Source organism: Anabrus simplex, chromosome 8 (genome assembly GCF_040414725.1).
Source record: "Anabrus simplex isolate iqAnaSimp1 chromosome 8, ASM4041472v1, whole genome shotgun sequence".
NCBI classification, from domain to species: domain Eukaryota; kingdom Metazoa; phylum Arthropoda; class Insecta; order Orthoptera; family Tettigoniidae; genus Anabrus; species Anabrus simplex.
Genome location: NC_090272.1, coordinates 10,855,301 through 10,882,052, shown reverse-complemented (window position 1 = coordinate 10,882,052; position 26,752 = coordinate 10,855,301). Strand labels below are relative to the sequence as shown.

The 26,752-nt window shown below is 39.5% G+C and overlaps 1 protein-coding gene across 6 annotated transcripts in view; it reads left to right on the top strand.

Moving 5' to 3' along the window:
- LOC136879001 (zinc finger protein 665) overlaps window positions 1-26,752 on the top strand; it is a 132,278-nt gene that overhangs the window by 47,178 nt on the left and 58,348 nt on the right. For all 6 annotated transcript variants that reach the window (XM_067152682.2, XM_067152680.2, XM_067152677.2 and 3 more), the window contains one exon: window positions 20,599-20,731. In XM_067152682.2, the coding sequence (XP_067008783.2) occupies window positions 20,639-20,731 (93 nt within the window). In that variant the 5' untranslated portion in view covers window positions 20,599-20,638. The remainder of the gene's footprint in view (window positions 1-20,598; window positions 20,732-26,752) is intronic.

The following is a 26,752-nucleotide window of genomic DNA, read 5'->3' as shown; positions in this document are numbered from 1 at the left end:
CCGCACGTTTTATCACTTTTAACGAACAGCGCTGCAGTTAGATTGCGGTGCCAATCTAATAGTCCAAACTTCCAGAGCTGGGATGACCAGGCCCAGATTGCCATGAACACTCATCTGCCATTATTCCGCTAAATATGCACACTGTTCATTCCAATCAGTGCCTCAGAGTAGGGATTGAATAGCCCGAATGCTATGATGATCCAGTGTGTTACGTACCAGTAGTATCAGAAAATTTATAAACCAGGGGAATGTCATGCTAAAGAAGAAAGTTATCTAACTCCCTAGCTACTTCCCATCAATATTCAGGCAGGCTGTTACACTCTGTACGACTGGGCGAGTTGACCGTGTGGTTAGCGGTGCGCAGCTGTGAGCTTGCATCCGAGAGATAGTGGATTCGAACCCCATTGTCGGCAGCGCTGAAGATCGTATTCCGTGGTTTCCCACTTTCACACCAGTCAAATGCTGGGCCTGTACCATAATTAAGGCCTAAGGCACTCCTAGCCCTTTCCTATCCCATCGTCACCATAAAACTTATCTATGTCGGTGCGACGTAAATCAAATAAAAAATACTCTGTACGCAGCAGTAATCCTATCTACCGCAGATGAGGGGCAATAGAAGACACAAAGCACATCACGACAAACAATGGTCAATGTAATGTTATTGTTGATCAATGTTATGAGCTTTCTATATTGTAGGCCTTCACATTTAGTTTTCTTTCGACTCTGTGATTTGTAAAATATTTTATGCCGTAAACTGTAGTTTCTTATTCTCCGACTTTACATACCGATTTTCATTAAATACTGTTTACCCATTTTCTCATAACTCGGCGCTGATATGGATTTAGTAACAAAAATCCAAATTCATGAATATCTTTGTGATCATAGCCAGTACGGTAACAATGTATAAGACATGAATAATAGGAAATTTAATACTATATACGGTAACCTTAGTTATGTAGCATTCATCGATTACACCTCTAATAAGAAATATTGGAGAACTACATTTTAGGCCTTCCCCTAAACTACCATTTCACTCAGCGTGAATAATTTACAGCCTAGGCTATAGCGACTTATTTCCGGACTTTGCATACCGATTTTCATCAAGATAGGACTACTAATAACAATAATATTTGAGAATTCAATTTTAGGCCTTCCCCTAAACTACCATTTCACTCAGCGTGAGTAAAATGATTTACAGCCTAGATTGTAGAGTCTCATCCCCCGACTTCACATACCGATTTTCATTAAATTCTCTTCATCCGTTTTCTCGTGATGCGTGTACATACAGACAGACAGAAATTACGGAAAAGTAAAAAGTGCATTTTCTTGTTACTATGAACATGACCGATACAGAAATACCATTATTTTCAGATTCTGAGCAATGTACAGACAAAACTCTTATTTTATATATATAGATTTCATCCCTTTCATCGGTAAACCATTCATGTGAACTATAATTTTCTTTCACCAGAATAAACACCCCCCCCCCCCCCTCCCTTTTTATCTCCTCGGTCACTACGATAGACTGTGTACCCTTCTGGAAATACTTCTCTATTACCCACCCCTTCTCTCAACCACGATTCCACTCCTATCACCACATCAATCTCATAAGATTCCATCAATGTACCGAATTTCAATTGTTTATTTACTACACTCTGACAGTTTACCAAGAGCAATCTCAGACCACCTTCCTCCCTAAAACTTGACTGTTGCAATTAGGTAGCTTGAAATTCCTTACTTTTCCAAGTTTCATTTTCTAGTTGACTGAGCCAGCTTGAAGTACCGCTGGCTCTTTCTACTAGTTTTCCTGGTCAGTATTATAACTCAAGGGAGTTGCCTTTTTTACAGTACATGTCTTAAGATTAATAAAATCTAGAACAATATTTGCTATCTTTTGTTTACCTGAATTGTTTAGATGAAGGCCATGCTTTGTATAACAGTGTCTCCCGAAACTGCTGCTATCAATTACCTGTGTATTACGAAAATGTTTAAAAATTTTAACCATATCTGTATTAACTTTGTCCACTTCAATGTTCACACACAAGTCTGTAATCAAATCGTGCCTGTGGGGCACGTTCACTACAAAGATGTTAGTGTGAGTCAGCTTACTAGTGTACTTCTAAGTTGAGAAATGAGATTCTTAGCGTCGTTGTGAGCTACGTCGTTCGTCCCGACGATGATCACTACTGCATCACGACTTCCGAGATTTCTTGCTGCCTGTTCGGTGTTTTCCAATACCTTCTTGATTGGGGCTCCAGGATAGATGACGGCTGATGCTGCAATATCTTCATTGTTCAGTTTCTCCGCAATTCTCCTCGCCTGTCTATCACCAAATATAAGAATGTTGGACACTTTTGCCGGTGCAGTGTGTGGGATTTTAGGCCTAACTTTGCCGCTTCTTGTAACGGATTTTGCGCTATACATTTGACTGCATCCCATACGGATAAGTCCTTGCGTATCGCTTACTTCCCTCAGGGCTGAAAACCTATTTTTGGTGTCAATTACAAAGTTGTCCTTATTTATCTGTACATTTTTCCTCCTGGAATCTGAAGCAACTTGACACCACGCGCTAGAATTCATGGAGCCACCTGTGTTCTGAGTGTTTACTGGTACCGGTACTTTCGATTCCAGTAAACGTACCTTCTCCTTTAAAATCTCATTCTCTGCTTTTAATGCTTGTGAATCCTGTTGCAATAAAGGGAGAATTACAAGTACATTATCATTACCTCCATCCCCCAAGGAATGAGACGCCAGCGATTCGTTGACAGTTGTAGGCCTAGGTTTGTTACCGCTAATCAAATTGCTCTCGCCACAGCTCACACAGGTCCAAGTATCTTCATTTTTAGTGAAACCAGCACTACATATATACTCAAAATGGTACCAAACTAAACACTTTTCACACTGGGTACCATTCTTCACTCGCTTCTTATTCCCGATTATTTCACAAGAGAACTGGGAGCTATCTTCACTTACATCTTTCGCTGACGCCATCGTGTAAACTACCAAGCACTGAATAAATTTAAAAACCACAAAGCACCAGGAGAAGATCAGACCTTTGAGGAAATCTGGAAATATGCAGGAAGATCAACAAAAGTTGCCCTCCATCAAGAACTTGTCTCTATCTGGATTAAAGAAGAACTGCCAGAACATTGAACAACAGCCCTCATTCACCCACTGCACAAAAAAGGAGACAAAACCGACTCTAATAACTACAGGGGAATCTCACTCTTAGGCATAACATACAAAATCTTTTCAATAATCATCCTTAATAGGATAAGTTTACAACTCGGGAAAGAACTAGGAGAATATCGAGGAGGTTTCAGACCCTGGAGGAGCTGTCCTGATCATATCATGAGTTTTAAGTTGATAATGGACTATAACAGGAGAAGAACCAGAGATGTGATAACATTTGTAGATTTCAAGAAAGCTTATGATTGCATCCATAGAGAATCTCTGTTTAAAATTTTAAGACACCTTGGTCTACACCCCAAATTAATAAACATAAAATTGACTCTCCCTAACACCAAATCAAAAGTGAAGTTTAGGGGTGAAACATCAGTCATTTGAAATAAAAACTGGACTAAGGCAAGGAGATGGGCACTCACCAATGTTATTTAATTCGTATCTCATAATAAAAAATACCACAACAGGATGTAAATGGATCAGAGAAGTAAGAGAGTATCTGAAGGAAATAGGTCTTACAACAGAAGACACCACAAATAAGATAAGATTGAATACAAAACTCAAGAATACAATCCTCCGCTTTACCCTTACACGAAACAAACCAACACGCATATTTCATCTGAGGAAAGAGCATGAAGATTGGAGCGTCTGAAGGAGTTCTGGGAGGACTGCAAATCCCGAACAATCCCTTCAAAGAGACATGAACGTTGGACTGACTAAATGCGGTCATAAAAGAAGGAGAAGAAGAATGAAAAATAACTCATTTTCCTCAAATTTTATTTGCCCACATCACTAATAATTGCAAATTTTACCTTATCACAGTCTGTAACAAGTGAAAATACAGCAATAAAATATATGTGCACGCTTAAAACCTTTTTGATGAAATGTTGTTACACACAAACAGCTGTTAATGCACATGCACTGCACAAGTTGTAATGTTCTCTATCAAATCCATAAACTAAATTTAGGATTCTAATTAAATGGCTGAGTTTTATTATCATAATTATTTTTAAAATGTGATTTTTTCCACTTTTTATTGCACTGTTTACCTATCTAATAGTTGCTGACCGGGCAAGTTGGCCGAGTGGTTAGGAGAGTGCGGCTGTAACCTTGCATCTGGGAGATAGTGGGCTCGAACCCCACTGTCGGCAGCCCTGAAGATGGTTTTCCATGGTTTCCCATTTTCACACCAGGCTGTATCTTTGTTACGGGAATATCCGTGGAGCAGAAAGAGGTGAATGAAGGTGCGGCTGTTGAATGGGTCTAACTACAATATCAGAAATTGAGTTAACACTTTAAATAAAGGTTATATTTCTTTCAGAATTTCAAACTTAACTCATTTTTCACTCAGTGAAATAATGAGGTTACAGGTACAATGACAATTTAAAAAATTGTAAATTCAAGATTCAGAACTTCAACAATTCTGTGCTTCAAGCCCCTAGGTTACAAATTTACAATTTCAAAGTGGTATTATTTGGGCAAGGACAGAAATCCCCCAATTCAAGAGCACTTTGCTTCAACAAATTTACGGCCTTCCAGAGGCACTCCTCAATATTACAGTAAACTAGAAAAGAGCTTACGTGCTCTCCAACACTCATCCAATTTTAACCTCCCGCTTAAGGCAACATTACACAAAACTTTATGATCTCTGGTCTCTCAAGGCACAATTTACACTTAACAAAGGTAGTACACAGAGATATCTACAGGGTCTTTATTATGGCCTGCTCCGTGTGTCAGGAGAACGTGCACGGAAGGCGATAGCGCGGCTGGGTGACTCATTTGCTGAGAGAGATATTGCTTCATGTCCGACTAAGATGATCTAATGCAGTACGGTAGCAATAACTATTGCTACATACACAGCAATAGTTATAAGTTAAAAACTTCATTTTCCCGTATTGAATTGAGATTCACAATTAAAATATCAAGGAAGGTTCAACCTTTTCAATACAAAACGTGTTGCATAAGATGTTCACAACATAATATTTATTAAATAGTTAGAACCGGTTTCGACGCTCACTGCGTCATCATCAGCTACAAAAATCAACAAATGGGCAAAGTACATGTCATAAAAAATTACATTAATAACTCTTGCATGGCTGAATACAAATGGTAGACTGCTTTGTCTTAAAAGCTAGAAGAAACTTGAGTAAAATATGATAATGTGATGTTTATTTTTATTGGTTTTGCTATATAACATCGGACCTGGACTTCTGTGCCTGAAGTGAACAACAGAAGAGTGGACAATTTTACTATTTTGTTTTTACCACATAGTTTTATCATCATATTCAGACTTTTATGTTCAAAGCATCAGTTCAATTTTATGCACAACACTTACCCATGAAACTACTATGTTTTTATGTGTTACATCACATTATCATATTTTACTCAAGTTTCTTCTAGCTTTTAAGACAAAGCAGTCTACCATTTGTATTCAGCCATGCAAGAGTTATTAATGTAATTTTTTGACATGTACTTTGCCCATTTGTTGATTTTTGTAGCTGATGATGACGCAGTGAGCGTCGAAACCGGTTCTAACTATTTAATAATATGTTGTGAACATCTTATGCAACACGTTTTGTATTGAAAAGGTTGAACCTTCCTTGATATTTTAATTGTGAATCTCAGTTCAATACGGGAAAATGAAGTTTTTTTGCTCATTCAGGACAAATATTTCAGATTCCCTATGGGAATCAACATCTATATCATCTGATGGCCAAGCAGGCATCAATTTTTAGTGATGAGACAAAGTCTCTTAGTGCATTGGCACTGCCGGTGGCTCCAGTTTGCCTACGCAGTGGCCTCCACGGTATGCACTAGCCAGCGTATTGGTAAGTGTGCTAGGTACCAACTGATGAGCCCACCCTAGCACATGAGGGCGAAACGCTGGCAACCAAGAATGAGCTAGCTGGAAAATTTATAATGTCCAATAACGGACCATTTATATTGGTATTATAAATTTGCTCATTCAGGACAAATATTTCAGATTCCCTATGGGAATCAACATCTATATCATCTGATGGCCAAGCAGGCATCAATTTTTAGTGATGAGACAAAGTCTCTTAGTGCATTGGCACTGCCGGTGGCTCCAGTTTGCCTACGCAGTGGCCTCCACGGTATGCACTAGCCAGCGTATTGGTAAGTGTGCTAGGTACCAACTGATGAGCCCACCCTAGCACATGAGGGCGAAACGCTGGCAACCAAGAATGAGCTAGCTGGAAAATTTATAATGTCCAATAACGGACCATTTATATTGGTATTATAAATTTGCTCATTCAGGACAAATATTTCAGATTCCCTATGGGAATCAACATCTATATCATCTGATGGCCAAGCAGGCATCAATTTTTAGTGATGAGACAAAGTCTCTTAGTGCATTGGCACTGCCGGTGGCTCCAGTTTGCCTACGCAGTGGCCTCCACGGTATGCACTAGCCAGCGTATTGGTAAGTGTGCTAGGTACCAACTGATGAGCCCACCCTAGCACATGAGGGCGAAACGCTGGCAACCAAGAATGAGCTAGCTGGAAAATTTATAATGTCCAATAACGGACCATTTATATTGGTATTATAAATTTGCTCATTCAGGACAAATATTTCAGATTCCCTATGGGAATCAACATCTATATCATCTGATGGCCAAGCAGGCATCAATTTTTAGTGATGAGACAAAGTCTCTTAGTGCATTGGCACTGCCGGTGGCTCCAGTTTGCCTACGCAGTGGCCTCCACGGTATGCACTAGCCAGCGTATTGGTAAGTGTGCTAGGTACCAACTGATGAGCCCACCCTAGCACATGAGGGCGAAACGCTGGCAACCAAGAATGAGCTAGCTGGAAAATTTATAATGTCCAATAACGGACCATTTATATTGGTATTATAAATTTGCTCATTCAGGACAAATATTTCAGATTCCCTATGGGAATCAACATCTATATCATCTGATGGCCAAGCAGGCATCAATTTTTAGTGATGAGACAAAGTCTCTTAGTGCATTGGCACTGCCGGTGGCTCCAGTTTGCCTACGCAGTGGCCTCCACGGTATGCACTAGCCAGCGTATTGGTAAGTGTGCTAGGTACCAACTGATGAGCCCACCCTAGCACATGAGGGCGAAACGCTGGCAACCAAGAATGAGCTAGCTGGAAAATTTATAATGTCCAATAACGGACCATTTATATTGGTATTATACATCCCACTCTGACGAGTCTAGTGTCAGACCTAAGACGAAATGCTGGTTAATAGAGCAAACGCCGGAAAAGCCATACATCCTATTTTTGATCTGATTTTTGATATGCTCTATTGGTGGAAAAATATCTAATTCCCTTCATGGGAATTTAGTATTACCATTTGCTATATAACATCGGACCTGGACTTATGTGCCTGAAGTGAACAACAGAAGAGTGGACAATTTTACTATTTTGTTTTTACCACATAGTTTTATCATCATATTCAGACTTTTATGTTCAAAGCATCAGTTCAATTTTATGCACAACACTTACCCATCAAACTACTATGTTTTTATGTGTCACATCACATTATCATATTTTACTCAAGTTTCTTCTAGCTTTTAAGACAAAGCAGTCTACCATTTGTATTCAGCCATGCAAGAGTTATTAATGTAATTTTTTATGACATGTACTTTGCCCATTTGTTGATTTTTGTAGCTGATGATGACGCAGTGAGCGTCGAAACCGGTTCTAACTATTTAATAAATATTATGTTGTGAACATCTTATGCAACACGTTTTGTATTGAAAAGGTTGAACCTTCCTTGATATTTTAATTGTGATACACAGCAATAGTTCAGTTCATCTGCGGCATTGGTAGCGTGTTCAATGTGTCTGCTTTAAAATATTGTAGTTTCTGTAGGAGTACTAATCGTGTGTTTAAAGAGTGATGTATACAGTAAAACACCGTGTATTCATTGTGTTGTGTTATGTGAAGCATTCTTCTTATACAGAATGCCACTTTAGATTCATTCGCAAATTTCCTGGAATCCTCCCTCCCCATAGGATATGGTACATTGATTAGTAAAGAAGTTCTGCACCACCGGGTCCATTCTTAACAAAAAATCATGCAGGAGACGAACCGTTTTAAGAGAAGAAAAGCTTGACGAAATAGGAGCTCTCTTGGAAAGAACTCAACAAAATCCCTGTCGCGTCTTGCCATACAAGCTGTGTCATTATCTTCTGCCCACAAAGCAACAAAACTGTTAAAAGCAAAACCGTACAAACCCACCCCTGCCTAATATTTAAGAGGACCTGACAGTTTCGGTAGGGTTCGGTATTGTAACTGGTTGCTTCAGTCAGTTCACGATGGGTATGTTGACCCAGAACTTTCATTTTATAGTGATGAAGCATGGCTACACTTAAGTGACTATGTAAATAGTCAAAACAGTTGCTACTGGCGTGTGGAAAATCCCCACCAGCTTTATGTCCGTCCACTTCATGATGTAAAAATAGGAGTTTGGTGCACAATAAGTGCTCGCAGAATTACAGGGCCTATATTTTTCTGCGAAACAATATATGCTGATTGATATATAGACCTCATTCTCAGACCATTCTTTCAAGAGCTGACGGAAGAAGAAGGGAGTAATGGTTACTTTATGCAAGATAATGCGACTGCTAATCAGTCTATGGAGGTAATACTGGAAGTTTTTGAAGTTCGTGTAGTTAATTATCCTCCTAGATCTCCTGATTTAAATCCCTGTAATTATTACCTGTGGGGGATGCTGAGGGGAAAAGTGTATGTGAACAGTCCTCACACAAGAGAACTACAAGAGAACATTACACAAGTTATTTCGAACATCACACGAGCTGAGATTCTTCGAGTGTCTGCAAACCTATTTACGAGGTGTCAGGCGTGTTTGACAGCTGAGGAACAACATTTTGAACATCAAATGTAATGCCAGGTAGGTTTTAGATTAATAGTTTCACTAGAAATGGATTTCTATAAGTGTGAATTGCCGTGAGTAGTGGGGAGGAAAAGCGTGCGTTATACCGGCTAGCGACAGAGTGTCATTGCGCCAGCCGTGCCGTGCTCTGAGTGGTGCTGCTGAGCGTGCTAAAGAGAAGACCCTGTAGTACCCAACCTACTGGGCCTTAGTAGAAAAAGAACAGGTTAAATTAATGGCCCGAAACACAAACTGAATGGAGGCGTACAATTGCACTCCTAGGTAATAAAGTATTAAAACTCTAACAGGGCTCTTGACCCAGTGATGCAGGCGCTAATCCCAAGCTACTGAGGTGACTCGAATGAAAATTACTTTAAGGCATTATAGAAAAGAAGAAAAACAGTTAAAAAATCGTAGTCGCCTCAAACCAAGTTAAAGGAGAACTCGAGAGAAAAACGCACTCTCTATCCCTGAATTACAGTTAAAGATTTTATGAAATTTTTACATTAACCGAACGAAATTTTACATTTTAGAAAAGGTTGGTTACATAGGACCTTCCCCTCGGATAAATTTGCGGAGACAGCGCCATTACCTGGCTATTGTTCTGCCTGCCGAAGTGCCTTAACACACACACTCAGAAGGACGACGATCAGTGTGACAAGATAGCCAGAAAAGCCTCAGCTTATATACCTGGAGGGAAGGTTCGAGAGGATTCTGGACTAATCTGGACACACCCTCTCAATTTTTATTGGACACTTCAAAAAGCGACAAGAAGCCTGTGATAGTCTGAAAAATACTTACAGAAAATTCCAATTGGCCAGATTTAAAACTGGCTGAAAGAAAAAGAAATGTTGCCAACCTGAAAATAAATGAACATTGATTCAGTTAGGAAAACCTAGAAACAAAAAACTTCTTTAAATTATAAGTTCTTCTATCTTGCACCAGAGTGCATGACCAGAGTTTTTGAAATGACATCTATGGAGGAAAGTTCAAACTTCTTGAAGTAAACAAACACAAAGCAGATCCAGTCAGTTTAGGCAACTTCACAATAACACAGTTACTTAATAATTCAGTAGTGACATCTTCTGATTAAAGTTCCAACTTCATGTAGTAGGAGTTTCACGTTTGGTTAGATAGATAGAGTTCTTTAAGGCGCATCTTTTGAATGTGCGGAGTTGAGGTGTACCTCCAGGTACAGACCTCCCCATCCGAAGGTCCTTCCTAGGGGTGACACAGAAGAAATTTGAGAGAAAAAAAATTTCCATTAAAAAATTTATTTTTATAAGTCCTTTCCGAAAGTTGATTTGTAGAAAATTTGGAAATCCGGATTTAAAGTCTCCTTGTGATCATAGTTAATTACATGCTGATTAAGTTTGATGGCAAGACTGATACCCAGGTGAGGTCGCCCGGTCTCCCCAAGTACCCTCAGATACACCTCTCCCACTACTATGAGAGGGGTAGTTGTGGTGATGGTCGCCGCAGATCAGATGTAAATGAGCAGTCCCCAGATGGGTTGGTGGTATAGATCCCGCACTTCAGCCCTTGCCAGGAAGATGGACTCCGGCGTGCCATTGAGAAGGAGACGTCACTAGAGCGAAGTGGGCCCATTCTCCACTCTGGTATCTCTCGCCAGATGTTGCAGCACGGCGGCTGACGGCTGAGAGGGTACTGAAACAGTAAGATCTAGGCGACAGAGAAGTGTTGTTGGAGCCTTGAGTGTACGACCTTTATTTGTGAGGCAGAGGGGCGGGCAGCGTAGAGGGTGAGTGCGTCTCGAAAGTGTGGAGATACAGGAGACGGGGGCTTGGTAATGGCCACCAGGGAATTGACCACAGGAATAATCAGAGGGTAAGATCATACATATCAGGTAATATATAAAATTCCATCCAAGTGGGGCAGAAGGCCTCTAATCAATTATTAACAACATTCAAGGAAATATAACCTTCGACTCCTGCCAAGTTTTAATGGCTAAGGTAAACAGCAATGAAGTTACACAGGTTTCACCCGAGAGAGGTGAACCCTAAAGATCCTCTCTGTCGCTGGGTTACTGACTAATAATGAAACCGGCGTTAGGAAATCAAGAATGACGCACGGCCCGTGGAATCTGGGAGCAAGCTTGCCCGCAGGAACAAAATTTCTTACCATGACTTGGTCTCCGACTTTTTAATTGGTGGGCCTCCGTCCACGATCATATCTTGGTTCATTGCAAGGTTACAAAATGAAGAAAGAGCAATCAACTTTAGGGGAGATGAAAACATCAAAACCAAAAATAGAAAGGTACAGAAATTCCAGAACATTCTATGAGAGAAGGCTGTCATGATTCACTCCCAATGGAATTTAACGGAAGACTTTCAATGGATAATAGCACCTACTTCCCAGGAGGAAATCTTGAGAATGCAACACCTCCTTATAATGATGGGTGAATAACGTTCTGAAGAGAACGTCGTAGGGAAGTCCGCACCAAGACAAAATTTAAACAAAGGAGCAAAGAAGCAAAACAATAAATAACACCTCAAAAGATAAATGAGTGAACAAGGAAACATGGAAGAGTGCAGGACATAACCCATAAAATAAGGTAGAGGTGGGGATCACTAGGAATTGCGACGAACAACACTCAAATAACACCAACTTTAAAATTTTAAAATAAATATATACTTGAAAGAAAATTCATTTTTACATATAATCAAACAAAGAAATCTTTAGAGCCCGATAAATAAAATGAATTATAAAGAATGAAAGTCAAAATGGCACCCATGAAAATTGGGTAAAATAAATAATCCTAGATATAAATAAAATTAATATTCTTTCAAATAAAATTGTTTCCTCATTTTTAAAAGAAAATCCTGGTGCACCAGACAGCTTAAACTTAACAAGTTACTACTAAGTGTTCGTAAACAAACTTAAAATTTTAATAAAATTAACAACAAATTATTTAATAGAGGGCTTCCAACATACCCTAGTGGAAGGATCATTTCCCATAAAACCCACATAACGTAGATCAAACAATGCATCAAATAAATGGAACTCCACACAACAACCAACCAATATGAAAACACATGCCACAAAGAAATGAAAATAATATCAACACAAATAAATAATGAATTAAATCACCCCACATAGTAGACGTGGTAATTAACAAAAACACGACCTGTAATGAATAATGTAATGAGGCAGGACACGCAACCACAAGAACGAAAGCACACGATCTTGCCTCAATACCACAAACAATTCGTCATTATATTCACAGCAGCACACACCAGCGTACACAAAACCCCACAAGACAATAATCACCATGACAATTGCGTAACTGCCACACGACAATAAGATAAGCAACAATAATCAGAAGAGTAGATAAGGCCAAAGCTACGATCGCTTCACACTAGGGATGCCCAAAACCCTCAATTAAAACCCCAAACTTTACATTCTTAAGGAATTACATCTTTGAAATAAATGTGGGTATCCCCATTTCATCAAGCAACAATCAAATAAAACCACCCGCAGAAATGCAAGAAATATACAATCCTATTCCCTAACTATACGTATTAAACAAAAAATAAATCTACGAAATATTCAACTAATAATAATTTGTTTTAAGAAAGGGGTGGTGTTCAGTGCGAACGTAGTAATTAGGTCGAACACGAATAACAGGAGGCCGAAACACACGAAACAAAGCACAAAACAATAATATGAGAATCACAACATCAGAGAAAAGATGAAAATGTGCACCACAATGTACACCGCAATATGAATATGAAATATACAAATAGAAACAGCACACGTATCAAAAACTCAGGGAAACACGCAGATACACCAGAAATAGGAATAAACCAAAGTGAAACACAAAATTTGGAAAAAGCAAGGACGAATTTTGACGGTTACCTTGAGCAAATAATGCACTACGCCTTTACACTTCACACACTTCAAGTATGAACGCCATCACCCAACAGTCGCCTAATTTCACTTGCAATAAAAACACTTATAGAATACAGTAAATCACACCAAGAAAGTTATATATTCAGTAATAAAATCTAAAGGCGTACCTTCGTGGTGATCAATTATGCTCAGGTAACCTACTCGTGTTATACCTAATTACTACTGCACCCACAAATAAAAATAAGAAAAAAACTTACATAATAAACACAAATATTCTTAAAATACTGTACACAATATTAGTCTTCCTCGCTAGGCGAGGTATACCCTCTGTTATTAACCGATTCCAATCGGTTCAGTCATAATAATAATTTGAGTAGCAGCGTAGCCGTTAGCCATGGTGATTAGCTTCCAATCGCTAGCAAGTCCAACAGCAAAAAGATACACTCCACACTCCGCCACTTGGCGCGACACAGTCTCAACACCGCTACACGCTCTGGCGGAGACCTCCGAAACACACAGAGAAGTTGCTAGGCACACTCGTAGATGGCATAGAAGTCCATGTATCTGTCCACCATGTAATGATACCTCGTAGAAGCACTACCCAAACAGAAAACTATGTGACGAAAAGTCACCATTGGCGCGTTTAGACAGAATAGATGACCAATATTCAAACAGTTCAGAGTGGTCATGCATTACTTAACACAAGTCTACCAGGTACAAGGTTTTAGTCATCCCATACTCCAAATGGTGTTGAATTACAGTTTCATATGACCGTGGTACAGTAACTAGGCCGTGAACACGATGTCCGTAGAGGAATTAAATTATTCATCAAAATTACAAATTCCGATGAGAGACACCATATAAATATATGTCGCGTAGACAGTAGATTGTTCAAAGTATACGACATAACAAGCATATTTAATAAAATAACGCTTCAAGAAGAAAACAAAAATCGAGAACCTCATAGAGATGAACCTCCAGTCGACAACCAAGATGGTTTACTACCGCATAAATGCCTGCCGACAAAAGCAGTATAACTCCCATAAAGTGAGTAATTCACGCGTAGAACCTCATCGATAAATCCAAAGGCCGAAACACGCCACATACCGATATAAATGTCATGTCGGGGATAATCACTTCGGGATGACTTCATTACACCCATTTTAAAAGACAAAGCACCCAACATAAATTACACAGGAATAGAGGTTACACCCCAACCTCACAATACAGACGGAAATACCACGAGAAAATGCATTAATACCCAAAAAGTAGCAACATACTCCCAATGCATCGTCCCATCCTCTTACATCATAAATACCCTAATTCACAAAAGAGAAAATGTATATCCAAAAGGAGTCTAGAACTCCCATACAAAATCTCCTATTACACAGAAATATAGCCTAACCCTACAAATCATCAAAATGCAAAGGACATCATGGGTGAACTGAGCAGGAGGACCGGATGGCAGGTCGAAGTTAGAGTCAAAACACATCTCGTATGAAGAGCAAGAATTCCCCAAAGTAGTTGTCCCTGTGAATAATAGAAAGGTGGGGCCGGGAAATGTGTATGTCGTGGGGAATGAAGACTGAGAACAATTTAAGTATGCAGGAGGCATTACCCCATCTGACCCATCTCTGATGGGAGGGCTTCCAAAGGTGAAGAAACAACAGAATCTTGACCGAAAGGAACACATAGTTCGTTCTGCACACCTTGCAATCAAGCAAAACGTACCAACCCATACGTGACGCGAAATCAGAGTACCCTACGATCTAGCGTGGGGAATAGACTAGATTCAGATCCTGCCTAGAGAAAGCTGCTGGTTCCAAGAAAATTAATTTCCCCTCAAAATAGAAGGCTTCCATTATGGAGAACTAGGATGTAAGCGACACCTAAACGCCACAAACACCGATTTGGTGAATTGAAAGACATGGACAGAGAAATGCCCAAACCAGAAAGAACGGTAAATTGTGCAAGTAAATAAGCACATTTTACAATGACAAACAACCCCAAGAATTGACACACAGTAAGGCTTAGCAAGAGAGTTAAGGGGCGGTCAGTCTGAAGGCACAGTGCCTGTACAAAGAGAGTAGGTCTACACCTGGTTTAGACCATGGACGTACCCAACGACCTCGCCAAAAAAAACTACCCCTAAAAGGGGCGACCGATAGGAAAAGTACAAAGAAGAACACCAGTTAAGAAGCACTTGGAAACGAATGACAAGATCAAGGCCACACAACCAAAACAATGATCATCACTCAGAATGAAACCACTTAAAATGGGGCAACCCAAAAGGAACATTAAGTATTACAATATGTTTAACAAACATGCCACCAGATTGGACCTTCGTAATTAGAGGCTTATAAATCAATTCCTCCTTGCGAAAGTACCCGGGAGCGAGAACTTCGCTAGGACCAGACGTGTTGATAGAAAACTACAAATTTAGAAAAAATTCCCAGCGACCGAGAAAATTCTTAGAGTTCGGAGCGGAGTCAATGTTTGGCCATCAAAAGGGGCTTAATTTAGACCCATACAACCACGCTCTGCTACCACTTGTTACAGAGACATCCGTGGAGCAGAAAGAGGTGAAAAAAGGCGCGGGTGTTGAATGGGTCTAACTACGATATCAGAAATTGAGTTAACACTTTAAATAAAGGCTATATTTCTTTCAGAATTTCAAACTTAAATTTTTCACTCAGTGAAATAATGAGGTTACAAGTACAATGACAATTTCAAAAATGGAAAAATTAAAGATTCAGAACTTTAACAATTCTGGGCTTCAAGCCCCTAGGTTACAAATTTACAATTTCAAAGTGGTATTATTTGGGCAAGAACAGAATTCAAGAAATCAAGGAATCAGAACTCAAGAGCACTTTGTTCCAACAAATTTACAGCCTTCCAGAGGCACTCCTCAATATTACAGTAAACTAGAAAAGAGCTTACATCCTCTCCAACACTCATCCAATTTTAACCTCCCGCTTAAGGCAACATTACACAAAACTTTATGATCTCTGGTCTCTCAAGGCACAATTTACACTTAATAAAGGTAGTACACAGGGGTATCTAGTACCCAACCTACTGGACCTTAGTAGAAAGAGAACAGGTTAAATTAATGGCCCGAAACACAAAATGAATGGAGGCGTACACTTGCACTCCTAGGTAATGAAGTATTAAAACCCTAACAGGACTCTCGACACAGTGATATAGGGGCTAATCCCAAGCTACTGAGGTGACTCGAATGAAAATTCACCCTTTTTCAGAGGCATATTTCCTTCCCCATGAGCAAAGTGCAGGTTCCAAAAAATAAGTAAAAGCTCATCCCAGCAGAAAATATCACTAAAATATTGCATTTTGTTAACCCAGGCCGTTGAACAATAGTCTTTGACACCTGAAGCCCCATGTTGATGATGACACCAATAAATACCTTTGTCACGCAATGTTGGGTGTTGCCTGTATTTTCCTTTTGTCTCCATATAATTTAGTTTCACAGAGAATATCATCAGATATTTTGTCATCAAAAAATAGATGAAAATATTCTACAGGGGGCGTATCAGTATCAGAGCATGATGGTAATATTGGCCCTTGATCAATATTACGAACGGGAATATTATTTGTTGGCTCAGGGTTGCTATTACTCATGTCCGTCCAGTCGTCCGCTCTGTCGCTATCTGTGTCAGCGTCACTTGTGTCGTCGTTGCACTCAGATGAGCTGGAGAAAGAATTTTCGTCCTCAGACTCACATTCACTAAAATCACACTTCTTCGACCGTAGAATCCAATATTGACACTGTGTCTGTATCACTGATCCATTTTTGCGATGCCATTTTACCAGAAAAATGCAAAAATATGTAAGAAGTACGCACACAATAAAACTGTGTCATGCAACGTATGTATTACGTAACTCCCACAAATAGAACAAACTCGGCAAGATACTGTGGGGATTTCTCTCAAGAGTTGAGAGAACAACTCCTGCCATCTCTGAGCATATTTGGGTACCTCCTCGGCCTATAAACCCGCGGTTTTTGAAAGGAACATTCCGCCCGGACCGTAAGAAAAGTCGACCATATATATATGTTTCCGCCCGCGAAGAGTTAAGGCCACGGCCGCTTCCTTCCCACTCCTAGCCCTTTCCCATCCCTTCGTCGCCGTAAGACCTATCTTTGTCGGTGTGACGTAAAGCCAGTTGAAAAAAAAAAAGAAAGTAGTTGCTGAGATATTGGTATACCATGTAATTTCAAAAATGGGTTGCAGAGGTCATTTGTCCATGAACTCATTTTACTGTACATTTTTATTTTGTAGATAGCACAGTTTATGGCTTGAACAAAAAAATACTTAGAGGTGTATTTTTTGCTAGGGGCTTTACGTCGCACCGACACAGATAGGTCTTATGGCGACGATGGGATATGAAAGGCCTAGGAGTTGGAAGGAAGCGGCCGTGGCCTTAATTAAGGTACAGCCCCAGCATTTGCTGTGAAAATGGTAAACCACGGAAAACCATCTTCAGGGCTGCCGATAGTGGGATTCGAACCTACTATCTCCCGGATGCAAGCTCACAGCCGCGCGCCTCTACGCGCACGGTCAACTCGCCCGGTAGAGGTGTATTATTATTATTATTATTATTATTATTATTATTATTATTATTATTATTATTATTATTATTATATAAGAAGGTGCTTTTTAACTACAAATATAAAAACTTATCAGTCTCTTCCAATCAGTCACGTCTTAAGTTTCAGCCGTAAGAATGTGTTAGTCGTCAGACACTTCAACCTTGGGAAAACTAACTTTATGAACATCTTGTGAAGATTCTGCTCCCTGAAATTGATTCTCAAAGCATCTCAATATTTCTGCCTGACAACAACTGATAAAGATCTCACATCACTCGGTTTTCCTGATTTCATTTCTTGGTGCCAATTTTAATGATTTAGCCTGTCTTCTTTTTTTGGAAGATTTTCTGCTAGGAATCACTACTAATTAAGCTTTTCCTACAGAGGTATGTTGTCTTGATACTTTTGAGTAAATTCACTTTCATTCATGTACTGATTAAATCATTACAGAAATGTGCAATATATTGTACTACACTGCTGAGCCAAAATGCACCTCAAGATATTTAAGAAACTGAGATATAATTTAAATTTTAACATTTCTCATGCTCTTATGAAATACTGTGCTATGTATTAAGAAATATTCTCAAAGATGGCCAAATTGCATGAACTCAATTGTAGGCAATAATAGCCAACGATAGATCATCCCAAAGGTATAGTGTTATGCAGCTGAAAATTACTGCCTATCACAAGAATGCAAATCTTTGTTTCCATACTCTAATTGTTACTCCATTTTTCGAGGGAGTGAATTTTCTGACCTTCTCCTCAGTGTTAAACAGCACTAGGACAGTAGCAATGGTAGGGGATGGATGTAACTTGCATTATTTATTTATTTATTTTTTTTTTTTTTTTTTTTTTTTTTTTTGACTTTTTGAAAGTACACAGGCAGTAAGCCCAATACAGTACCTTCTTAACACAACAGTCAACAGTACTTATAATGCATACATGTAAGTAAAGATAAATACACAATAATAATGCTGGCAGAGTTTTTACACTGTGCTCAGTGAACAATTTCAGTACCATGCAGAGTTATTGGGAACTAGTTTCATAATCAAGTAGCCAGAATCTGGTAGGAGAAGGTCGACTTCTGCAAGGGATGACCAGTTCTTGTGCTCTGCATGACTCACACGATACTGCAGTTTGAACAAGTACAGGATGTCAGCTTCAGTGAATGGACAGTGGAGAGGAGGTTATGTGATGGTGAACTCTACTCAAGATGATGTGCTACTGGCCCACATCTGACACATCAACATCGTCGGAGATCACTGCGACTGGTTTGATGAACAGTGTGGAACAGTTCTCTTCACAGATGAAGCTTGGTTTAGCCTCAAATCTCCAGATGTGTGAGAAAGTATGTGGAGGTGACATTGAAAAAGGTATTCTCCATGCAACTTTCCTTCACGGATATATTTCATTGGGGATTCTGTAATGGTTTGGGCACGCTTCTCCTTGGCTGTCCGAACAGACATTATTTTTGTGGAAGGTGGGTCACTTAACAGCTAATCGCTGCATTGAAGAAATGCTGGAAGTTCATGTTCTTTCTTTTGCACCATTCATTGCTGAAGATGTCCGACTCGTTGGCCGAATGGTCAGCGTACTGGCCTTCGGTTCAGAGGGTCCCGGGTTCGATTCCCAGCCGGGTCGGGGTTTTAACCTTCATTGGTTAATTCCAGTGCCTCGGGGGCTGGATGTTTGAGCTGTCCCCAACATTCCTGCAACTCACACACCACACACAACACTATCCTCCACCACAATAACACGCTGTTACCTACACATGGCAGATGCCGCCCACCCGCATCGGAGGGTCTGCCTTACAAGTGCTGCACTTGGCTAGAAATAGCCACACGAAATTATTATTATTTTAAGTAGGGCCCTATACTCACTGATGTGCAGGTCGCCTATAAGTTAAGACCTGCACCAGCCTTCTCTGCAGGCCACACATCATTATTATTATTATTATTATTTGAAGATTTCCTGCTAATGGAAGACATTGCATGCCCTCATGTGGCAGGATGTGTCTTTCAGTACCTCGATGAAGTGAGGGTTCAACTGATGCAACCACCTGCACAGACCTCGGATCTGAACCCACTTGAGCATCTATGGGATATTTCTGTAAGAAAGGTGCGTAGTCATAAGTTCAGAGAGTATGCAGGAGCTTGCGGGAATTCTTTCAATAAGAAAGGGAGCTCATTCCTCAAGAGAACATTGCGGCATGTATCAGGAGTATGCCTTAAAGGCTCGAAGCTGTGATTCGTGCCAGAGGTGGCACAAATGCCGTGCAATAATAACCGTAACATTTGAGTGAAAATAAATGAACGTGAACTGTCCTTAAACAGTGTTAAATTTTGGTACAAACAAGGGTGAATTTTGCAAGTTCTTTATCCCTCTGAATAATTTACTATGAATGAAAATTGCTCTGGATATCTCATTAGTTGTGAAATAAATGACAATCACAGAGATAATACCACACACACATGCACTCACTCACTCACACACACACACACACACACACACACACACACACACACACTCTCCTCTCTCTCTCTCTCTCTCTCTCTCTCTCTCTCTCTCTCTCTCTCTCTCTCTCTCTCACATTGATTTTAATAAATACCTTTCTTTGCAAAATCTTAAGTTTTGTGCTTTCTTCTGCTATTCAGTGTTTTAAAAATTCAAATGATACACAGACTTCTGTTTAAATTAAACAACTGTCAGTAACTGTTAAAAAAATGGAACTTCGGATGTTCATTTTTTATTACTTGCAGCTTAGCCAATACGAGATCAGAAAAATCTATCTAACCTCCCCAATTTCTAAGCTCTTCTGATGAACCCTGGGTGAAAGAAATAGGCTTCAAACAATGGAGAACCACTTTAAAACATTGGTGGAAAAACAGTGCATGTGAAATGAGTTTGTTTTTCTTGGCAGCCCTTCATTTGTACCTGGAGAAGAGCTAGAAGAAATATAATTTTTTCTAAATTTAGGGTAGCTGTAGGCTAAACGAATGTGGAATGTTTATTTTACATTAATATATTAAAATTTGTATTATTTTATCTTCCAGTTCATTGATTATGTAATCGTTCAACAATTCACGGAGTGGGATGAATTGTTTTGAGAGCGATGATTATGAAGAAGTTGTCATCAAAGCTGAGCCACAGTGGCATCAAGAAAATGCAATGCTGCCGGATATTGCTGTAAGTGTGAGATTTTGTTTCTAAAAAGAGCAATTTGTCTCTGATGATATACAGAGTGCTTCAGAGACTGTATGAAAATCACTTTCGACAGCTGGTGGATAAGTATTGATGCAAAATTTGGTACACAGATTCAGTAATACTTGGAATACAGGTTTACTCAGTGTAACTGCTGCTGATTTCAATGTACAACCAAGAGCATCAACAAGCAGTAATCTCAAGGGGGCGTGATTCACCCTTCGCAACTCCCACCCCTCTCCCCCAAATTACAATTGAGGAAATAAGAATTTGCACGTAACCAGCTGTCATTTCTCGTGTCACCTTTGATCCTGGTAGGAATTTTTCCATTGTAAAATAGTTCATCAGAGTAGGCTAGCCTAGACTCTTTCATATGTTTCAATTTGTTCATTAATTCCTTTACCGGAAGCAGGTGTTGTGCATGCACTGACAAGAACTGCCCTTTCTTCATATCATGCAACTTATGTTGAATGTCCTCATGCACCATAGTGCAGATTGTGCCCTTGAATACCTGGAGTTCTCCGGCAGTTCTGAATGTTCTCGTTGATAACCCCATATACGAGTACATTGATTTTGCCTCATTTCTGAACCCGTATCAAGGGGTAGACATTTACCTACTGTACAAACTGTGCTGTCATCGTACTATTCAAGTGTTATGAATGCTTTGTGCGCTAGGCAATATGTGATGCATCCCCGTGAGAGGTTTTCAGTTCTTTACAAACTTTGTGCTTGAATGACCTGGTGACCTTTAAAAACTGCAGTCTTTGTTGCATCATGTTCATCTCTTATGTTAGCTGATTGTCTGAAAAGGTAAAAGTACAACAGTTAATTTGCACATAACTGTAGAGTCGCAAAGACATGTCCTCAGATAATTTCCTTACCTTGTCAGGCTGAGTGGCTCAAACGGTCTAGGCACTGGCCTTCTGTCCCCAAATTGGCAGGTTTGATCCTGGCTCAGTTCTGTGGTATTTGAAGGTGCTCAGCATTTAAGTTCACTTTTATTCTCCGTCCTGCATAGTAGGGAAAATAATAGTAATCCACCAGCTGTAAAAATCATACAACCATATTTTAGTTGAGAATTTTAGTGTAGATACAGTATATTTGGATAGTGTCTTGCCTGTTATATTCAAATGTATCTTTGTGCATGTATCTTTTGTGTGTATCTATTAGAGCAGAGTAGGATAAAATAGTACTAATTGTAATCGTAGGGGGACAATTACGCCTGCACATACTACTGCTACTACTACTACTACTACTACCACCACCACCACGACTACTAGTACTACTATACTACTACTACTACTACTACTACTACTACTACTAATAATAATAATAATAATAATAATAATAATAATAATAATGCGAAAATAATAATAAAAATAATGTGAATAAAGGAATAGTAAAATGACGCAGTGGCAGAGATTACACATCAAAGCTTGGAAACGTGACGGATAATTTTCAATACTCAAAATTAAATCAAATACAAGGGAACACTTACAGGCCTAAAAACGACAACTAAGACAGGTTTGTGAAACGTGCGGGGGGCCCTATGAGGTCCATGGGAACGTATAATGTTATGGGGGAGAAAAGATTTACAGTCATCACCTCGAAACTCATCATATTAACATAATCAAAACCAATATTACAAGAAACAAGTCATGACATAGCAACTGATACTTATGCACAAAGACTTTAACAAAATACAGTTCCACGACACGGAATCAAGACATACTTAAGTAACTTGGAGAAAATTTGATTTAACATAGGAGGGTGATGCTATATTACTATGTATAGTTTAAAACGAAAGTAAGTGATAGAACTTAAATTATGGCAGCGGGTACCTAGGGCAAACTCGGACACGTTAAATTTAAAACTTGGAAAATGACATTAAGCAAGGAAATACCGAAATACCACAGTAATTAAATTAAATCAAACGAAACCAGAAAACATTGAGAATAACATGAAAACAGCACTTACCGCGGGAAAGTAGAAGTTCCCGAGGGGAACTCTTCGAGCGCATCTGCACTCGGGGACGGTCAGATGGAAATGATACCGAGCACACGCATAATTTTTCCAAAGCCGGCAGAAAGGTCGGAAACGGCCCGATCACAACCGACCAATGGGAAACAAATTCCTCTAGATTCCCGATTGCCAATACAATTGCATGATCGTATACGGTCATTTCCTAGCCTACTGACGCGAAAGGAATTAAATCACCTGTTTCAACATCGGTAAACGCGCGTGTGGTATAGGATGCTTCAAAATCAAGCACCTTACAAAATTTTACATCAGATTACAATTTTGACATACAGAATTACATCAAACTTACATACAAAAAAATCACTGTTTGCATGTTGCAATGTTCATACTGTTCAATATCTTGCCTATTCCCTAAAAAAAATTATTACACACATATTTAAATTAATATTTCTTGCCATTACATAAGATAATTCCAGCAGAGTCCAGAGTTCGTATTTCTTCATTTTTCACCATACAAAAATATTACCGACAAAAATGAAATCCTGCTATCTTTTCTTGATGACCAAATTGCAATTCTGCTGTTCTTTCTTGATAATACACCTGCCACACTAATAATAATCTGTCTATGCATTTAACTTTGTTAGTAATCTTTGAGTAGTTTTTGCAAATTTCAAACTTGGAATTTTCATTTCTGTCTGTGCTAAGAAGTAACATATTGTAATTAGGATACGTCTGAACTTAGCTTAAAATTATTGTAGTGTATTGTAGTATCTTATTAGAAATTAGCGTACTTACTCTATTATTGTAAAATATTAGTGTAGTATAGAAGATGTATCTGTAGAAAATGTCTTACTAGAATTCTTTTTTGTAATTAGGATAGGCTTAACTGCAGCTCAGAATTGTGTAATTGTTGTGTATTCCTTTCGGTATTCAGTAACTAACGGCAGTTTTTTTGCTGTTAGGGTGTTTTATGATAAAAATATTGTATGACTAAGTAGTATTTTAGTGTAGTAGTATATTAATTACTTTATTGTCGTGTGATCTATGTGTACTATCCTAGACAATATTTATTTCCTTTCATTTTTTTTGCACATAAGTTATTATATTTTCCCTTCTTTTCATTTTTCCATGAAGAATGCCTAAGGAGTGCAAGTGTAGGAACTGTGGCCAGGCATTAAGGAGTACGAGGGAGGAGTTGGAGATTTTGAAGGAGATAATTGGGATTCTTTCGGAAGGGAGGGAGGAAGGAAGGAAGGAAGGAAGGAAGGAAGGAAGGAAGGATACAGTAGGTGTAAAAGAGGGATGGGAAGGAAAGGGGAGGAATTGTAAGGAGACAGGTGGTCTAATATTCTAAGGGGAAGGAGATTGCTGGCTAAGGGCTCTATTCAGGATGAGAATTCAGAACAGGTGTCTGTGAGAAATCGGTACGAGTCACTGCAGGTACAACAACAGAGGGAAGATGAGGAACAGGTAAATGTTGCTGAGAAGTGTGGAAGTGGGAGAAATGGAAAAGGTAGGAAAGGAAAATGTAGAGTACAGGATAGGAAAAGACAGGTGGAACAGGATCATGGGAGAAAAGGGAGGAGGAAGTAGCTTCTGCAACCGTCAGGAAAAATAGGGCTGACTAGGAGGGGAGAGGATCAAATGAGGTTGGCAGGGTTGAGTCTCTGGTCATGGAGGTTTTCCATTGTTAGACATGTGGGGAAAGTGTGTGGAGGAAAGTGAACCAGGGTAGAGTATTATCTAGGATTTAGGTTTAGGCAGATGTTGAAGAAAGTAGAAGAGAAGGAGGAGGGAAAGGAGAAAATGGTAGTGTTTCACGTTGGTACTAACAACGTAAGACAATTACCAACATATTTGGGGATGTGTGGGATCTGGTAAATGCAGCACGGGTGAAGTTTAACTCATTGGGCCCGAGCCACGGAACCGTTCCGTGCTTCGTCTCGGTGGACCAAATGCCGGACCACGGAACTGTTCCGTTGTCTCATTTTACTACGTAATTCAACCTTTCCTCAAGAGATGGCAGAGTGGGTTGCATTTGTAATTTGTGTAGGGATTCTTTCTTTGCAATGTTATATGATCTTTGCTAATATGTATCGATAGTGTGCTTGGTAATATTAGTTTGAAGTGGGCTATCTCTCGACTTTGAGATTCGCTTGTAAACAAGATGGCTGCCAGTATGGAACTGATATTTACCGATATATAACCCCTTTTAGAAAGTAATGATGATTAAGAATGTATTTTTTCAGTGAAATTAGTAGTAATATTAGTATTAGTGTTAGCAATGCTCCTGAAGAACAAATAGATGTGGAAATCGAAGAGGAAATGCAAAAAGAAGGCCGTGTTACAGCTCAGCAGGCGGACTGAGTACGGACCCGTGATGCTAATAAAATAAAATGTTTTACTGTATTCCTTGTTCCGCAGTTTGTGGTATGAAAGCCTTTTGTTTTCATGTATATTTAAATCTTTAATGGTCTTGTAAGTAAGAAATTTCTCACGACATGAATCGACACTATATTTCCTCCAAAATAATCCCAGCGCCAATGCAGTTTCAATCCAACAAATACGCAGGGCTCAATGGGTTAAGGAAGCAGAGATGGTTATCAGTGGAATACTGTGTAGGAGGGATACTGACAGGAAGGTGATAGGGATTTAAATGAGACTGTGGAGTGGGTATGTGGGAAACTAGGAGTGAGATTTCTAGATCCTAATGGGTGGGTAGGAGATTACGATCTGCGCTCAGATGGTCTTCAGTTAAACTGCAGTGGTACGTATAAGTTAGGAAATTTGTTGAGAAGGGTTATAGGGAGTTACATTCAGGGAAACGGGGTGGCCTAGGGAGCGGTGATAAGGGAACAGGGAACTGGAAGTCAAGTATGGATGACATAAAAATGTTAGTGCTCAACTGTAGAAGTATTGTAAAGAAAGGAATAAAATTAATAATTTATATATATACAGGGTGAAGCGAAATTCACGCACTCGGGCGTCGCAGTGCGACTCCTCACATGCCAGCAATAAAAAAATTCTCTCACAAAAGTTCGTCCTGCGAGTATATCTGGGAGAAAAAGGTCGTCGAAGAGTGGCAATCTGGCAACACTGTAACCATATGTAGGGTAACTACCTCTGTCAGCACATATTAGCCATGCTGTACAGTTGGTGCAGTGAATAGAATTTTGGGTAGGCATGCAGGAGGTTGAGGGGTCGATCCTGGGTTGAGGTGTATGTTTTTTATTTCGTAAATGTAGTCCAGGTGGTATGGTATCTGGCATCTTAATCGTCAACAGCGATTGCAGCGGGTCCTCTAGAAACTATTTGCACTTACATACTACGATTCTAGAAATGGACGAACATTCGTTTTCATTGGTCAGCTTTGAAAGACGCCCTTTCCACGTCGTGGGCGTGAATTTATTCGCACCACTTCATCTACTAGATGCGTTATAACATGTTCAGCATTACAAAATTTTGTAAATGTAGGATACATATGACCTAAGGTACGGTGTCTTACTGTATTCCTATGTGTAATGTCCAATGGAAATTAGCAAATAAAAAAAGCGCCTCAACCCAGGATCGAACCCGCGATCTTCTGCATGCTAACCCAAAACTCTATCCACTGTACCAACTGTACAGCACGACTTATACGTGCTGACAGAGGTAGTTACCATACATGTAGTTACAGTGTTGCCAGATTGCCACTCTTCAACGTTCTTTTTCTGTCGGATATACTCGCAGGACAATCTTTTGTGAGAGACATTTTTTTATTGCTGGCATGTGAGGAGTCGCACTGCGACGCCCGAGTGCGCGAATTTCACTTCACCCTTACTACTTACCAAATATTGTAATAAGAGTTGATTCATGGCTGAGAAATGATATGTTGGATGCAGAAATTTTCTCACAGAACTGGAGTGTGTATATAGGTGTGTGTATAGGTTGGGACTGGTAGGAGGGGGAGTATTCAATCTGGTGAAAGAAGAATTTGTAAGCTACAAAGAAGTTAAAGATGACAAACAAGAAATTCTAGGTGTAAGG